Source organism: Balaenoptera acutorostrata, chromosome 15, assembly GCF_949987535.1.
Source record: "Balaenoptera acutorostrata chromosome 15, mBalAcu1.1, whole genome shotgun sequence".
NCBI lineage: Eukaryota > Metazoa > Chordata > Mammalia > Artiodactyla > Balaenopteridae > Balaenoptera > Balaenoptera acutorostrata.
This window is the reverse complement of record NC_080078.1, coordinates 23,921,496-23,940,232: the sequence shown is the minus strand read 5'-3', so window position 1 is coordinate 23,940,232 and position 18,737 is coordinate 23,921,496. Positions and strand designations below refer to the sequence as shown.

General features: G+C 48.3%; 1 protein-coding gene across 1 annotated transcript in view; it reads right to left on the bottom strand.

The window, feature by feature from the left end:
* Positions 1-18,415, bottom strand: part of TMC7 (transmembrane channel like 7) — a 54,827-nt gene extending 36,412 nt beyond the window's left edge. Inside the window, exons 1-3 of the mRNA XM_057529814.1 lie at positions 18,276-18,415; positions 2,571-2,814; positions 1,548-1,696 (exon numbers count right to left, since the gene is read on the bottom strand). Coding sequence (XP_057385797.1) covers positions 1,548-1,696; positions 2,571-2,814; positions 18,276-18,342 — 460 coding nt within the window. The 5' untranslated portion in view covers positions 18,343-18,415. The remainder of the gene's footprint in view (positions 1-1,547; positions 1,697-2,570; positions 2,815-18,275) is intronic.
* Positions 18,416-18,737: the final 322 nt, after the last annotated feature.

Below are 18,737 nucleotides of genomic sequence, written 5' to 3'. Positions count from 1 at the left end.
CATTGAATAGATTACCACTGGTATTTTATAGGCTTTAAAATAGTAATAATGGGGGCAATAAATTTTTTCACATATCCTGCCGTGTTCCTTACAAACTTCACAAAATTTCCATTTCAGCAGTTTTGAGGAGAAGCTTGTAAATTGTTTTGCTTTCCAGTAGAAACCAGGTAATTCTAAAAGGTATTTTCCCCCTGGCTCAGTTATGTCACCCAAATGTTTAATTTTTTTTCTAATTTTACATTTTGTCATAACTTCCAATTTTTGTATACTTGCTATGGACTGATTTGTATTGTTTCCCCCCACCCCCTGCCAAATTCATATGTTGGAACTCTAACCCTCAGTGTGATGGTATCTGGAAACAGGCCTTGGGGAGGTAACATGGTTAAGGTAAGGTCAGGAAAGTGGGGCCCTCATGATGGGTTAGTCCCCTTAGAAGAAAAAGCAACAAAGCGTGCTCTCTCTCCCTAAGCACACACAAAGAGGAGGTCATTTGAGGACAGAGTGACAAGGTGGCCGGATCTCAAACTTCCAGTCTCCAGAACTGTAAGAAAATAAATTTCTATTCTTTAAATCACCCAGTCTATGGATTTTGTTATGACAGGCCTACCTCCTCTTATTGTGCTTTGCTTTACTGTGCTTTACAGATATTTTGTTTTTCATACATTGAAGGTTGGTGGCAACCCTGCATCAAGCGAGTCTATCAGCACCATTTTTCCAACAGCATTTGCTCACGTCCTGTCTCTGTGTCACATTTTGGTCATTCTCGCAATACTTCAAACCCTCCACCAGCAAAAAGATTACAACTCACTGAAGGCTCAGATGATGGTTAGCATTTTTTAGCAATAAAGTACTTTTTAATTAAGGTATGTACACTATTTTTTAGATATAATGCTATTGCACACTTAATAGACTACAGTATCGTGCAAACACAACTTTTATACGCACTGGGAAACCAAAAAATTCGTGTGACTCGCTTTATTATTATATCTGCTTTATTGTGGTAGTCTGGAACCAAACCCTCAATATCTCCTAGGTCTGCCTGTACTTCATCCCAATTCTCACCATTATGGGAAAGTAGGAGCCTTAATATTTTGAGGGTTATGGGTGTCTTTGGCAGTCTGATGAGGCTTATTGAGCCCCATCTTGGAATAACATTTTTAAACGCACAAAATACAAATGGTCGTATGATGATCACAACATTACTGTATAAACTAAATTTGTGACAGATTAATACATGAGCATTTTCATTAACATATTAAATAACAAGATCTAGTGGCAGATATAAATCACTGCTCTAATTTCAAAGTCGTGATGAGCGTAGATGCTATTCCCAGACAACTACAACAACTGGAAGGGACAGGAAGACATCTGAGATGTTCCTGGTGACGAAGACACAGGCTCTATTAATCCTAACTGTGGCTAGTTGCTCACATTCATCACGGAAGAAAATGCTACGTTTCAGCTGGGGATGAGTGAAAACAAAGCTGTACTTTCCTCAGGCGCAGGAGACTTCTACAGAGGAGCACGTGCAGTGTGGGGTGTGGTACCTTCTATGCTGCGAATGTCCTCCCGCCACAGCTCCAGGTGGGTTGTCATCTCGCGAGCCTTCTCTATGAACCTCTCCCAAGACTTGCTGCTATACCGTTTCCACTGGTCCCACTCAGATAAGTACTTCATTTGGGTCTCCTGAATGTCCCTGCATTAAAAAACAAGCAGGACAATGACAATGCAGTGCCATCAAACTCAGCACCAAATAAAACCCCAGCCGAGAGGATGTGGAAAACCTGGAGCCCTCATACACTCCTGGTGGGAATGTAAAATGGTGTGGCCACTAGGAAAAAGTTCAACAGTTCCTCAGAAAGTTAAACGCAGAATTACCATGTGACCCGGCAATTCCACTCCTAGGTAGATACTCCAAAAGAATTGAAAACAGGGTCTCAAACAAAAACTTGTACACCAATGTTCAACGCAGCATTAATCACAATAGCCAAAATGTGTCAACAACCCAAATCTCCATCAAAGGATAAATGGATAAACAAACTGTGCTATATCCACACAGTAGAATATTATTCAGCCATAATAAGGAAGGAAGTACTGATGCGTTCTACAGCTTACATGAACCTTGAAAACATGATGTTAAGTGAAAGAAGTCAGACACAAAAGGTCACATGTCATATGATTCCATGTATATGAAATGTCCAGAATGGCAAATCTATAGAGACAGAGAGTAGATTAATGGTTGGCAGGTGCTGGGGGGAAGGGGAACAGAGTGACTACAGACAACGATGAGGCTTTGGGGGTTGCAGAGCCACAAGATGGAAGGAGCCTGGGTCCCTGAGTGACTGCAAAGTCCCCCCTTGACCTCAACGCAGGACTTTTATGGGAGCAAGAAATAAACTTCTAATACACTGAGATTTTACCTGTGTGGGTATCTTTGTCACAGCAGCTTAGCTTATCCTAAGTAATAAACTTTTAATTATGTGAACTCTTCAGGAAATGCAATCCATGCATAAAAAGCACCTCTTCCCAAAACATACATCATACGCCTTCCAGATGGCTACTGGACAAACCTTAGTCTCCGCTTCTCAGAGATGTTCAGTGCATATTTCCGAATGGACTGGCTGTCAAGGTTTTCAGTGATTTCTTCCTCCAACTGGGAGCTGTAAGAGTCTGTTGGCTTCAGCAAAGTGCCACTTTGCTTGTCCCGGGAAAGGATGGTCGTCCTCTTACGAGCAATAGACCGGTAGCTTGGCAATTCTTGAAGGAAATTCACAGGTGGAGAAGAAAAGCAACTGGAGTCCAAAGAGAGGCTCTCTGGGTAAGAAAGAAGAAAACCACCATTCACCCCAGTGAACTTGGGAACCAAAAACCAAAATTTATGTAGGAGACTTGGATCTCAGAGACCCTAACTAAACCTCACAGTCAGGAGCCTGGGCCACTGACAAAAGTATTTTATCTTAATTATTTTATTTACCAGGATGGTGCTCAGGACAATGAAATCATCTGCAAAAGGGTTCACTTTCAGCAGATGTGTTTTAAGTTACATGATACCTGCATTCTAGTGTTTAGCTGCAGCCACTTGCTAGGTGTGTGGCTTTGAGTAATCTAACCTCTGTTTTTCATTTGGCAAACGGGGCTAGTGACATTTGCCCCGACTATCCTCACACAGTGTAGGGTATCCCCTGTATGGGATAAAGCTCTGAAAAGCATAAACCGCTTTGCAAATGCATAGCGATAACAACATCATCAACAACAATAATAATAATGGTGTTTACGGAGCACTTCCTTTGCACCAGTCACTATGTTAAGAGCTACTATGTTAAGAGCTTCATGACCACTCATGGGATGTGGGCTGGCCTTATGATCTGCTTGGACCAACAGAATGCAACAGAAGTGACGCTGTGCCAGTTCTAAGCCTAGCCTCAGGAGGTCTTGCCAGCTTCTGCTGTTCTTTGGACACCAGCTGCTGCCTTGTGAACAAGCCCGAGCTAACCTGCTGGAGGATGAGATCAGGTACAGCAGGGATGATCACCCCAACCGAGACCATCCCAGGCCAGCCTACAGCCAGCTGTTGCCCAACTGACCACAGATGCTCACACGTACTGAGATAGGTACTATTATCATCCCCATTTTACAGATGAGAAAATAAAGTCATTCATGGGTTCTCCAACCACTTGCCCAAGCCCTCAAAGCCCTGCAAGATCTGACTCCTGCCCGCCTCTCCAGCTCCTCAGGCTCTCTGACCTCCAACCTACATTTCGTAGGATCCTTCCTATACTAAAATGGGCCTGTGCTCCCTCCTCCTTAGAGCCTTTGCGTATGCTGTTCCCTCTGCCTGGAGTGAACTTCTTAGCTCCTACTCGAATGCCACTTCCTCAAGGAAACCAACCCTGCCTCACTGCACTATTGTAGGTATCTTGTTACACATTTTCCCACACACAGTAAGTCCTTCACAGCACTTATCACAATCTATAACCTTATATTTTTTTGTGTGACCATGTGAGTATGTCTGTCTTACCCAGTGGACTGTAAGTTCTCTGAGGGCAGCGACTGTGAAGATTTCCTCACCATTGCAACCCAGGACCTAGCAGCATCCCTGCCTCAGAGTAGTTCAATAAATACTTATTGGATAGATGGATGAATGGATGACATTCATAACTTGCCCGTGCTTAGAGAGCCTGGGGGTGGGGGCATTGGAAACAGAGCCAGGTCTGCCTACCCAAGAATCTCTATCAACTATACTTCAATAAAAATAAAAATAAAAAATAAAAAAAAGAATATTCACTCTGCTACATCAGACCACAGCTGGAGGCCAAGTTTTGCTGTGCCTTGTGCAGCGGTCCAAGGAGGGAGAGCTTTCTGTTGAAGGTGAGGAACGAATGCCACTTTCAAGATGGATTTTATACCTGATCCGATTTTAGTTTGGGAAGACCATCCTGAGTGGAGACAGGACATGGAAGGAGGAGGTAGGAGGCAGCTGTGATAACCTAAGCAATTACCCCTCCAGGCAGCAAAGCTTGCTTGGGTTTGAATCTGGGGTCTGTCGATTACTAGCTGTGTGTCTTTGGGGAAATTACTTAACCTCTCTGAGCTTCAGTTTCCTCATCTCAAAAACTCATTCATTCACCAAATATACCTATCATGTGTCAGATCTGGAGCTAGGGATACTACAGTGAACAAAGTAAACACACTACTCACATGGCACTTACAGTCTAAGGTGGGGGCAGGGGAAGATCAGACAATACCCAGGCAATAAATATTATGCTAGGAGGCAATGAGTGCAAAAAAAAAAAAAAAAGAGTGGGGTAAGGGCACAGAGGTAATGGGCAGGGTACCCTGTTTTTGATAAGATGGGGTCAGGTACGGTTTCTCTATTAAGGTAGCATTTAAGCTGAGGCTACATAGAGGGGGTGTGTGAGCCCTGTGGATATTTGGGGAAGGGCATCCTGGGAGACGGAAACAGCAAGTGCAAAGGCCCTGAGGCAGGGGCATGCACAGCATGCTTGAAGAAGAGCATGGAGGCCTAGGTGGGTGGGGAAGAGTGAATGAACAGGAGCCTCGAAGGCTCTTTTGTTGGTGGCCCCCAAAGAGCCACACCAGCCCTCTGTGGTCTCCTCCCCTTGAATCCAGGCTGGACCCATGACTTGTTTTTAACCAAAGGTCACGAGAGAAGTTACACTCTGCCAGTTCCAGATCCAAGCCTTAAAAGGGTCAGGAAGCTTCTACTTTGCGCTGTTGGGAGCCTGGGGCTGCTGTGTTAGAAGTCCAGCGATGCTGCTGACACAACCACGTGGAGAGAAAGAGGCCCCAAGGCTCCAAGCAGGACGACCAAGGAACTGGCTGACAGTAAGAATCAAGGTCCCAGCTTATGACCCCAGCAGGCCGTTGCAGCCCGTCCCCAGCCACCCTGGTCATCCTCGCCAGGCCCCACCATGGGCATGAAAAGGCCACTGGATGCTCAGACCCAGCAGACAGGACACAGAGCTGAGCAAACTGTCTCCTCTGTAGCCTGCTCATTTCCTGATGCACAGAATCAGCAGAAACAATAAAATGGCTTAAGCCATCACATTTGGAGCAATCTATTAAGCAACAATAGGGAGCTGGGACGGAAGAATGGAAAGCAGGGATCAGAGAGGTGGCCAGGCCAAACCAGGTCAGACTCTGTGGGCTGCGCTATGACCCTTCAATGTGGCAGACGGGCAGCCATCCGGGGCTCTGGGCCAAAGCATGTCGTGATCTGACCACGTTTCAAAGGATCACTCTGTAGGCTTCAGGGCTAAGGACGAGATCCATCACAGGAGTGCCAGCTTGTGAGAATCAGAGGCGATCATGCAGGCAGAAACACTGAGCACAGCCCTGCACACAGTGGGCTCTGTAAATGTACTTATAGCTAACAGCGAGGGAGCACTGGGGGGAGGGGACCAGCCAAGGCCTTGATCCGAGTTGGAGTCTGACGGTGCAGAGCTGTAATCCTTGCCTCTCTGATGGGCAAGTTCACACAGCAGAAGAGCTGCCCCACTGCTGATGACACGGACGCGCGTCTGGAGCCCTGCCCGTCACCAAGTGCAATCCGGCGAATCCGGCTCAACCTTTACGCCTGGCCCCAGCACCCCCTGAGGGCATGACACACTTCCATTAGTAACACGGCTCCCTAAGCAAACATGGGGGTCCGGGGTTGGGGTGGAGGCTGAAGGCTAGAGGGTCAAAGCCCGCCGGCCGCTCCTCCCTCTGGCCAGCAACAAAGGGCTGTTATTAACCAGAACAAAGGCCTTTGAATACGGAGCAGCACTGACCCACTGAATATTCAGCAACTGCGGGGTCAGGGACCCAGGGCTGGAGCTGGAGATGGGTTGGCTTGTCACCCACTAGCCAGGCCACCCCAGGAGAAACAAAGACTGTCTCTGAGTCACATGTTTCTCATCTCAGGAACGGCGGATATAATACCATGACCTCAGCAGCGTGATCATGAGGACAAATTTACCAACAACGTAAATAACACTGGCTGGGAATCTGTGAGCACGTACCTTGTGCCAGGCTATTTGAAGTACACGATATGCATCACCACACGCAATTCTCTGAGCTACTCATTGAACAGAATTATCCCATTTTACAGATGAAGAAAGTGAGGCTCGGAGAGATTAGGTGCTTTGCCCACTCACACAGCTAGGAAGTGCTGGAACTAGGAACCTACCACAGGTCTGTCAAATGCCAAAGCTGTAGTCTTTACTATGAGACCACTTGGTGGGCCATGGATTTGCAAGTGCTTTGTAAACAATAAAATGCCACACAAACTAATCATCTGATTGTTCTTGCAGCCACACCACAGGAAGGATACATCCTATTTACATTTCCCAGCAACAGTCTCTGATGGAAAACTCTACTTTCAAAATGGCCATCACTGAAGAGGAATGCTTTTTCCTTTTCAGACATCCTTGGGAAATTCTCCATCTTCAAGTTAAAAAAAAAATCACAACTACACCCTTGAACACAAGCATCATTATTTTTATAGCTGGTACACCTCCAACCCTTTGCATATAGGACCACACACTTTTCAAAGCATGACATCACCGAATTTCTCACACCAACCTGCAGGGAAGGCTTTGCTGCCCTGGCTTTTCAACAGGGAACCTGAGGCCTGGAGAGATGGCGGTTTGCCCAAGGCTTTGATGTCAAGACAGACTCCTGGTTCTACCGATTCTTAGAAAGGCAGGTGGCATCACCTCTCCTAGCCTTGGTTTTCTCATCCTGAGAGGATAAGAATGGCTCACTAGAGTTACTGTCGGACGTTCTCCTGAGCTGATCATTTAAGCCTGTGGTGTGTGGGCTGCTTGATGACCATTTGGGAGGCTGGAGCATGTCTCAGATACGGGGCTGCCTCCATCTAGGAAGGCCTAGAATCTGTTGGCCACTGGAGTCAGATTTCAGCAAGCAGGAGGTCACTTAGGTGGGAGGATGACTGGGGAATTATTACAGGAGATGTGGGGACAGGGGCAGGGGTAACTACTTTTTCTGGTATCTGCTGTTCTTCCAGGTTAAGGACAAAGTTAGTCTCTCTGAGGCTCAGAGCAGTGTCTTGCTCACAGAAACCTCTCCATCTGGAGAATGAATGAATGGATGAATGAATGCGCAGAGGCAGGCACATCTGGAGAGCATCCTTAGGTCCCAACTCTCTTGGCAGCTCTTTCCACAGGACACCAAATCCTACCAACGAGCACAAACATTCCCAGAATGTGGGCACAGGCCAACTGTGACCTAAATGGCACCAAAACCACCACCAGCCTCCCTCAAGAGCTTGCCAAGAACCTAGCCTGACCGTATTTGGTGCTGGCTTCACTTCAGGGTTTTTCTTCCCACTCACAGAATCATGGAAACTCTGGGGAAGAAGGGACCTTCTGGGTCATCTGGTCCAGGCAACCGGCCAGCTGCTGTGGGAATTAGTTCTGTTTGATACCTTGCATGGAGTCCCTCTCTGTGTGGGACTCTGGGCGGGGAGCGGGGGCTCTGGAGACGATGAAGGTTTGCAGACTTGCTTCCTGCCTCGAAGAGTTTTCCCTCCCCTCCTCCAACCAGCACTTATCTCCCAAGTGCCCAGCCCCCTGCGTCCTTGTCATTATCCCATCCTCCTCCTTATGTGTTTACCTGCGTATTGACTCCAACTGTCTCCCTCCCCCATTAGACTGTGACCTCCATGAGGAAAGGGACCCCATCTCTCTCCTTCACCACTGAGTCCTCAGGCTGTAAGACAGAGCCTGACACATGGCGGATGCTTAATAAAAACCTGTTAAATGAATGAATGCATGTATGAATGAACTGTGAATAAATGAATTTGGTGCTGAGGATACAGGTAACATTGGCTCACCCACCAGGTAGACCAAAGTACATGTTTAGCACACCAGCAAAAGAAGGGCACCAAAAAAAATGAGAAGAAGATGTAAGGAATTTAAGCATTTAATATTATTCTTTTCTTTAGGGGTGACTTTTTATTTCACAATTGAAAAAGCTGGCAAAAAAATATTGATTGGGATGTTGACTGTATATTACAGCCTTTCTATTTCAGGTACTTTACACAAGCCAGCCCTATTAGACACATGCACGTACACCCAGTTTGATGTTACCAATAAGACAATGTAGACATCGATTTCAGAGCTTCTTAGACTTCTTTCCCCTCATGTCTATGTGTGTGACATTGCTTTGATTTTGGATGCTAACTGGAGCTGGGGCACCTGAATAATTTGTGCTCACAGCTGCCAAAGGGTCTTAACCAAGGAGCTCACAGTGCAGGGGATCTGGGTAAAGCTTCCATGACATTTCTACCAAGTGCTCAAAAAACCTCTGAGGCCAGGGACTCATCAAGGCCCTGCTCCTGGTAGGACCACCCACCCACCCATCCATTCATTCACTCATTCACTTGAAAAGATTTACTGAGCAACTGCTACGTGCCATGCACTGTTCTAGGACTGGGACGCAGCCTTGAATACGACACACAGACTCCCCCTGCCTCTGGAGGAGACAGACAATAGACAAGTAAGAACAATATATTTCAAATGGTGATAGTTGCCCGGAGAAAAATAAAGCAGGGGTGTATTTGAGCAAAGCCTGAAGGGAGGGAGGGAAAGAGCCACATGGTTACCTGGAGGAAGAGCATCCAACAGAAGATAGAGACGAGCAAGGTAGAGACAGAGAAGAGCAGGTGCAAAGGCCCTGAGGCAGGACTGTGCCTAGTCAGTTCGAGGAACAAGAAGGCCAGTGTGGCTGAAGGAGAGTCAGCAGGGAAGAGAGTAATGGGGTTAAGAGGTCGGGGAGAAACAGGCCAGGCCACATGGGGCCTGTGGGCCATGTTGTTACCTTACTTGGGTAAGGTGGGAACCAAGGGGGGTTCTCAGCAGAGAACGATCTGACTCAGATTTAACAGGATCTCTCTGGGCAGCCCTGTGGCAATTTCTGTCCCTGAGCTACACAGGTCGGCACGGCTACAGCCCACGGCAGGGCATCATGTGCCAAGTGGCATCATCCTGCAGTGATGGAAATGTTCTATCCAGCCACTTGTGGCTACTGGGTTACTGAACTGTGGCTGGTAAGACTAAGGAAATGGATTTTTAATTTTATCAGACTGTATTCAATTTACATCTTACAGCCACGTGTGGCTAGCGGCTACTGTCCTGGACAGCACAGAGGGGCCTTTTTCACAGGAACCCAGAACCTAGTCTGAGAGGGGAGGAGCCAGGGCCTTGGGAGCCTCCTCCGTCTTCCAGACTTCAGAATTGCAGGGCTGGGGGGGCCTGCATGAGTCACACCACCTGGCACCTGGGTGGGGCCTGGGGAATGACTGGGTCCCAAGGCTTTATGACCAGACAAGCAAACAGCCGTCAGGAGCAGTGACTAACTGAGCAATCAGATCCGTGCTGACCCCAGAACCCAGGTCTCCTGGTTTCTAAGCCAGCAGAGCATCCGGTGGACTGTCCATGGAGCTGTTACAGTGATTCTGTCTGTCTGAGGAGGTGACATGACACGTGGTTAAGAGCACTGGCTCCAAAGCCCGCTGCCTGGATCCTAACCCCGGCTCCACTTGCTACCCGTGTGACCTTCTTGACCATTCTGTGCCTCAGTTTTTCCACCTGTAAAATAGGGGTAGTAGTTCCCACCTCGCACAGCCATCCGAAGGCTAATAGATGGCTATTGTATGTCAAGTGCTTAGAAAAGAGGGCAGCAAACCTTTTCTGTAAAGAGCCAGATAGTAAATACTATTTACCACACGGTCTCTGTCACAACTATTCAACCTGCCATTGCAGTAGGAAAGCAGCCGTAATGCATGACTGCTTTCTCAGGAAACTTTCTAAAAATACGTGGTGGCCCAGATTTGGCCCATGGGCTGTAGCTTGCAGACCCCGATAGTAAATACTATTTACCACACGGTCTCTGTCACAACTATTCAACCTGCCATTGCAGTAGGAAAGCAGCCGTAATGCATGACTGCTTTCTCAGGAAACTTTCTAAAAATACGTGGTGGCCCAGATTTGGCCCATGGGCTGTAGCTTGCAGACCCCTGGCTTAGAGCAGTGCCTGGCACATTGTGCTACCTACTTGAAGCCAGGACTCTGGTTACTTATTGATGAACTTAATGTACATGAAGGTTTAAATCTGCAGTGGCGAGGGGGAGGAGGGGGTGTCTTCTTGCTAAGGACCAAGCTACTCCCTATGTGGAGTGCTTATCTTCCTTGGCTAGGACCTCTCCAAAAAAGATTTCCAACATTCCTGGAAGTGACAATAACCAAAAATTCGCCTTTACTGAGCGTTTACCGTGTGCCACGATGATGTCACACCCTTTACCTAGCTATCTCCTGTGATCCTCAGGATGGGCCCTTCTTATGTATTACCCTTATTTTGCAATATGGAAAGTTCAGAGAAGACAGGACCTTTGTCCAAGGTCAAGTTAAGGTCTGAACCATGAGGGCAATGACCTCAGCATGTCTTACTCACTCTTACACCCCTAGTGATTAGCATGGGGCTGGCACATAACAGGGACTCAAAAAACATGTCAAATTAATACACGGACACGGTAGCTCTATTCACAACATTAACATCCTTCTGTTTCAGCAGCTTGTCAAGTAAACATCTCAGGGCCTCAGTTTACAGGGGGATAAAATGGGCAAGTAACACCTACTACATTGAGTTGCTCTGAGGAATTAAAGAAAGTTACCCACCTGAGTCCCAAATCAAATTGCTGACAGAACCTACTGACCCTCAGGAACTGGCTCCTGCTGGCTGACCTCGGCCCATCTCCTCTCCACGCCCCAGCCCAAGGCCTCCTCAGATACATGGAGGCCATTCCCACCTCTGCCCTTTGCTCTTCCTGTAGCCCCTCCGAACACTCTTCCCACCGGGGCTTCCCATTCACCTGCGCTGGCTCCTCTACATCCTTGGGCCTCGGCTCAGCAGTCCCCTCCCAGGAGAGCTGTCCAGGCGGGCCGCTCCCCCTCTCTATCTCATCACCTGCTTATTTCCTTCTCAGCACCTATGCTTAGCTGTCTCTGACCCATTTCCCTCCACCTGTTTAGGGTCTCCCCTCCTGGACTAGAAACTTCGTGAAAGCACGTCCCTTGCCTGCCTCTTTCATCCCTAGGCCCCTCGCCTGGTGCATGCTTTTGGCTCAGGATCAGTTCCCCACCTTCTCCTGGTGGGGATGGGAAAAGCCCACAGAAGGGCTGGGTGGTCCCACAGCCAAACAATGTTCCTTTAAAAAGCAGCCAGATTGCAACAAAGTTAACAACACTGAAAAGTCATTTCCCCCTTTTATCCCTTAAATTCTTCACTTCCTGAAAAAAAAAAAAAAAAAAGCCACTGAGGGCCTCTGGCCTTTGGGCCTAATCCGGGCCTGAATTGCTGGGCAGACAGAGCTCGGCCTCTTCCAGACAGAGGGGAAAAAAATAACTCAGGTCAGTAGGCTGGCTCACTGTGGCCTGTGTCCAGGCCTGCTGCACAAGAGCCCTCCCGCCCAGGACACCTTTGATGAGTAACCTGGATGAATGGACTTAGCAGATAAAGTACAAAACAAAAAACACTGCAGGTCAAACGGTTACTTGTCTTCAAATTTCGTAAAATCGGTCAGACTAAAATAGCCCACGGAACAGCTGTTTAACTACATAGGAATCTAACAGATACCTCCAGAGCGCACAGGCACAGAGCACATGCAGTCATCAAGCCTGATAATACCGGGGCTAGAAAAGGCCCTAGGGGCTTCCCTGGTGGCGCAGTGGTTGAGAATCTGCCTGCCAATGCAGGGGACACGGGTTCGAGCCCTGGTCTGGGAAGATCCCACATGCCGCGGAGCAACTGGGCCCGTGAGCCACAACTACTGAGCCTGAGCGTCTGGAGCCTCTGCTCCGCAACAAGAAAGGCCGCGATAGTGACAGGCCCGCGCACCGCGAGGAAGAGTGGCCCCCACTCGCCGCAACTGGAGAAAGCCCTCGCACAGAAACAAAGACCCAACACAGCCAAAAATAAAAATAATAAATAAATAATAAATTAAAAAAACTTTTTTTAAAAAAAAAAAAAAAAGAAAAGGCCCTAATAATCATAATCATAATAATACCAAGAGCTACCATTCAAGTGCACAGCGCCTGCCCACAAGGTGCTAGATTCTTGACATGCTTATGTGCTCATTAAATCCTTTCAGTGACCCTAGCAGATGGGGGGTGTATGAAAATATTTTGGAACCAGATAGAGGTGATGGTTGTACCATATTGTGAATGTACTAAATGCTGTACACTTTAAAATGGTTGATTTTGTTATGTGAATTATGCCTCGATCCCCGCCCCAAAAAACTCACTGGGTGCACGCTAGCCGAAGGACTCCTGACTGGAATGAGCATGTAGTTACACTACACATACTGTACACATACATTTACTGACTGGTATGAAGTACTGACAGACCGGACTATGGTAAATATTTGACAAAGGGAAAAAACCATGCAGAGTCACTCCATTCAATAAACACAGAACATGCCAGGTACGATGGGGCTGAGGGGCAAAAAGCCCTGGGAGAGGGCAAAATGTCTCATGGTCAGGGGGTGGGGAGGCGTTGCCTCTTGGGAGGAGGTGACATTCCAGCTGAGAGCAGAATTGTGAGGAGCCGGCCATGGGCAGAGCAGGGGGAAGGGTGGGCCGGCTGGAGGGAACAGAGGCTGCAAAGACCCGGAGGGAAGCACTGGGGCCTGGGAGGGGTGGGAGCAGCAGGAGTTGAGGCCGCTCTAGAGGCCCTGGAACAAGGTGGTCCTCCGGCTTTCACTCCTATCAGAATCTCCACTTTACAGATGGGGAAACGGAAGCTCAGAAGAGGCAGTAACTTGCTCAAGACTACACAGCTTATAAGAGGCCAAGTCGGTGTCTGAACCTGGGTCTGCTTAATTCCAAAATCCCTGCTCTTAAAAATGATACAGGTGCCTGCGCACGGGCGAACACGTGGCTGCCGCGGAGCCAGAGCAGCAATGGCGGGTGGTGGAGGTGTTGCCGACCCCTTTTCCCCCACGGGGGTCCCCTGCGCCTTCTCCCCGCAAAGCCAGGCCTATTTCGCTTTAGCGTCTACCAACGGTCACCTGAGAGTGTGGGAGACAGCCAACAACTGGCTGCACCAGGAGTACGCGCCTTCCGCGCACCTCAGCGGTACCTGCACCTGCCTGGCCTGGGCGCCAGCGCGGCTGCAGGCCAAGGAAGGTCCACAGAGGAAAAAAAGGAAATCAGAAGCTATAGGGACAAGTAACCAGGTTGATTTGTTGGCTCTTGGTACAGCAGTTGGTAGTATTTTATTATACAGTACAGTAAAAGGAGAATTACACAGTAAATTGATAGGGACACGGCTTCGAGCCCTGGTCCGGGAAGATCCCACATGCTGCGGAGCAACTAAGCCTGTGCAACACAACTACTGAGCCTGCGCTCTGGAGCCCGTGAGCCACAACTGCTGACTCCGCATGCCACAACTACTGAAGCCCATGTGCCTAGACCCCGTGCTCTGCAACGAGAAGCCACCGCAATGAGAAGCCCGCGCACGGCAAAGAATAGCCCCCGCTCGCCGCAACTAGAGAAAGCCCGCGTGCAGCAATGAAGACCTAACGCAGCCAAAAATAAATAAATAAATTTATTAAAAAAAAAAAAAGATACAACTCAAGAGAAGTGAGAATACAGTTCAAGGGATACTTTGACAGGGCGAGGCTAGCGGGCTCTGTGGGTGCAGAGAAGGGACACGGTCTAGAAGGGACAAGGGATGGGAGGTAGTCAGGGAAGGCTTCCAGGAGGAAGTGACACCAGATTGAAAGATGAGAAAAATAGTATGCCTTAAAAGGAAGTAAAGTAATAGCCTCATGGTAGAGGGAACAGCAGGAGCTTCTCAGGCTCAAAACGTAACATGGGAACCGTCGGGGGGGGGTGGGGGTGTGTGTGGAGATGGGAGCTAAGACGGGGACCAAATCACTAAGGGCATCCTTTCAACTAGTGTTTACTAAAGACCTCCTATACACCAAGCACTGGGCTAAGCAGGGGGATGCCACGGTGAGCCAAAGAGGCCCAGGCCCTGCCCTGCTGGAGCTTACCATCTAGTAGGAGAGCAGAGACATCATAACAACAGCTAACACTTACATGGACCATGGCAGCCAGTCCCCAGGATGGCCCCCTGTGATCCTCCCCTCCTAATATTCACGCCTCTATACAGGCCCCATCCACACTGAACAGGGCTGACCCACGTGAACAATAAAAACAACACAGTGTGATTTCTAAGACCAGCTCATAAAAGACACTACAGGGCTTCCCTGGTGGCGCAGTGGTTGAGAATCTGCCTGCTAATGCAGGGGACACGGGTTCGAGCCCTGGTCTGGGAAGATCCCACATGCCACGGAGCGGCTGGGCCCATGAGCCACAACTGCTGAGCCTGCGCGTCTGGAGCCTGTGCCCCGCAACGGGAGGGGCCGCGATAGTGAAAGGCCCGTGCACCGCGATGAAGAGCGGTCCCTGCACCGCGATGAAGAGTGGCCCCCACTTGCCGTAACTAGAGAAAGCCCTCGCACGAACCGAAGACCCAACACAGCCAAAAATAAAGAAATAAATAAATAAAGTAGCTATAAAAAAAAAAAAATTCTCCCTTCTTGTTAAATTGGTATACAAATCTTTAAAAAAAAAAAAAAAAAAAAAGACACTACAGTTTCCACCTTGCTCTCTCTTGGATCATCTGCTCTGAGAGAAGCCAGCCACCATGTCTCGAGGACACTTAAGCAGCCCTCTGAGAGGTCCACATGGAGAGGAACTGAGGCTTCCTGTCAACAGCCAGTGTCAACTCGCCATCCGTGTGAGCGAGTCATCTTGGAAGGGATCCTCCAGCTCCAGGCAAGCCTTTGGATGACTGCATGGCTGACTGACACCATGACTGCAATTTTGTAAGACAGACTGAGCCAGAAAAGCCTAGATAGGTCACGCCCCAATTCCTGACCCACAGAAACCGTGAGGTAAGTGGGTTCTAAGCCTCTAAATTTTGGGATAATTTGTTCCAAGGCATAGATAACTAATTTAAGCACTTACTAAGTTATTTACATAAATTAATTATCTGAATCCTCATAATGACCTCCTGAAGTAGGTACTTTCGTTATTTAATACATAAGGAACCTGAGGCACTAGGCACTTAACTGCCTTTCCCAAAGACAAAACCAGTGAATGGGAAAAAGAGGATTTGCATCTGAGAATCCAGAGTCTAGACTTGAAACCACTACACTATAGCTGCCAGCATGGCTGTGGGTATACTCCACCATTCATTCATTCATCACAGGTTTAGTACCTACCACGTGCCGGACACTGTTCTAGGTCCTAAGGGAACAAGAAAAAGCCCCTGATTTTCATGGCACCCACATTCTAGAAGGAGAGATAGCTAATAAACCAGGAAATGATCAAACCACATGACTTCAGATGGTGCTAAGTGCTTTGAAGGAATAAGCAAGGTCAGGGTAGGAGATATGGGGGCACTTCTCCAGACAAGATGACTCCAGAGGTCTGCCTCTCTGAAGTGACATTTGAGCAGAGACCTGACAGGAGCAGCAAGAGGCTGCCATATGAAGATCAAAGAGAAATGCACTCCAGGCAAAGAGAACAGCAGATGCAAAGGCCCTGAGGCAGAAATGACCTTGATATGTTGGAGGAATGAGAAGGCAGTCAGTGTAGCTGGAGCAGCATGGGCTAAGGTAAGGCTGTAGGTGATGAGAGCCTACAGAGGTGGGCTGGGGTCCTTGCTGGCCTTGTTGGAGGCCTGAGCTTGTTCTCAGAGCAGTGGGAAGCCACTGAAAAGTTTTAATTAAGAAGGCAAGTATTGTCTACTCAGCCATAAAAACGAATGAAATAGTGCCATTTGCAGCAACATGTATGGACCTTGAGATTATCATACTAAGTGAAGTAAGTCAAAAAGAGAAAGACAAATACCATACGATGTCACTTACCTGTGGGATCTAAAATATGACACAAGTGAACTTATCTGCGAAACAGAAACAGATTCACAGATACAGAGAACAGACTTGTGGTTGCCAAGGGGAAGGGGGGTTGGGGGAGGGATGGATTGGGAGTTTGGGACTAGCAGATGCAAACCAGTATACATAGAATGAATAAACAACAAGGTCCTACTGTATAGCACAGGGAACTGTATTCAATATCCTGTAATAAACCATCATGGAAAAGAAAAAAAAAAAAAAGAAGGCAAATGTTGTGATCTGTTTTATCATTACGAAGGATACACATTTCCTTGTGTACAGAAATTTACACATTTCTGTAAACTAGACGCCCTTTGTCTCCTGACCCCCTCCAACTGTCCTCCCAAGATGCTCATACAGTGTGTCATGGTTTACAAACTGCTGCAAAGTTATAAACACAGTCCCTTCTGAGCCTCCCACTCATGCTGGTGGGTACAAGGTCATAAAATATCATCTGTCCAAGGGACAGGGTGAACCTTTTGATTAGAGGCGCTAGTTACAATACTCATAAAAAGATGCTTAGAGATCCCCTTGAACACCCAGCAAAGATCCAAGGAAGAGGAATCTCCTTGCCTTCTGTATGGGAAACCAGGGTTGGCATCTTAAATGTGATGAACTGTGATAAAATAAGAGAAAGATAAATAAAAAATCATGTGGAAAATACTTGAATAGCTATTACTGAAAGGCTGAAATTGAGCTGATGCCAGCACTATTAATACTGCATTAGAAAATAATTAGCATCAAAACCCAGTCTTTTTTCTGATTCCCGAGCAAGTTCCCAGAGTTTGGGTCTCTCTAGATGTTTTTCTCTTTTTCTTCTTCTAGATGTTGAGATCAATCCCATCAGAGGGGCCCAATGCCCAAATCTACACTCATGCTTTACTGTAGATCCTTGTAACAAAATCTCTATTCTCAAATTGAAATAGAAAAAACGCTGCAGATAAAACTCACAGTGGGGAAGTTGAAGCCAAGGTACTAGGTATTGGAAGCGTTGTCCACACACACACACACACACACACACACACAAAAACCTCACAGTGGGGTCTTGTGTTTTGTTAAGGGCAAATATAAGATATGAATGCTGCAAGGAAGCCTGCCTGGGTGCTGGCAACTTTTGTATCTTGACTGAGTAGCGGTTGTACACGTTTATGTAAAAATTCACAGAGCTGTACACTTCACTCTTAAGTTTTACCCAACAAAAAAAGGGAAAAGCATATACTTGGCTGGCTACCACTGATAGTGCCTTTCCTGTATCAAGCACTCTGCTAGGCACTTCACACATTTTTCTCTCAACTAATCCCACCAACATCTTATTCCCATTTTACTGCTGAAGAATCTAAGGTTCAGAGAGGGCAAGTCACTTACCAAAGATCACACAGCAATAAATAGCCAAGGCAGAATTCAGTTCTAAGCCCATCTAATTGTAAAGCCTCATATGTTTGGGAGGCAGGCACCTGGTATCAGAATGTTAGGGCTGACAGGGATCTCACAATCTTTTCATTTAACATCTAAGATTATTTTGATACTAGCCCGGGATCCCTCGACCAGCTTTGGGAAGGCAAACTCACCACTGTCGAGACTCCCATTCTAGTGCTCCTTTTGGTAGAGCATGCGCTCTCTGAATTGGGTGAGGATGGGCTGGAGGAGGGAGACCACTAATAAAAAAGATCCGTTTTCCCCCAAGCCGGGAGGTGGTGAGGGGGCCGGGCCCGCGCCGAGCTCCCAGCACCTCGCGGCCGCTTGCACCCGCCGGCCGCCTGGAGCCGGGTCCGCGCCGCCCTACCTTGGTGGATGAAGGCCTGCCTGCTGGGCCTGCCGGTCGGGAGCGCACTGGCACTGGACTCGCTCATGGCTGCGCCCCGCGCCCCCGAAATGCCGCCGGAGACCCGCTCCGGCCGCCGCCGCCGCCGCCGCCGCCTCCCAGCCTTCCCTCCCGGAGCCGGGATTCCAGATTCCGGGGCCGACGTCACAGAGGCGGAGGCGGAGGCGGGGGCGGGGCGCCCGGCGGCCCTTCCCACGCCCGCCCCCGCTGGACCACCCGAGCCGCCCTGCGCTGGGAGGCGAGGTGAGGGCAGGGCGCCGTGGAAGGGTGCGGCTCCGAAGCGTCGGGGACCTGGGATGGGAGACGCGGCTGGAGAGCCGGAGAGACCCGGGACAGCTCCGTACAGCGGCCGCGAGGAGGGGAGACCTCCCAGATTTTAAAAAGTGTAATAAAAATAACCAAGACGCCGAACAAGTGTATCTA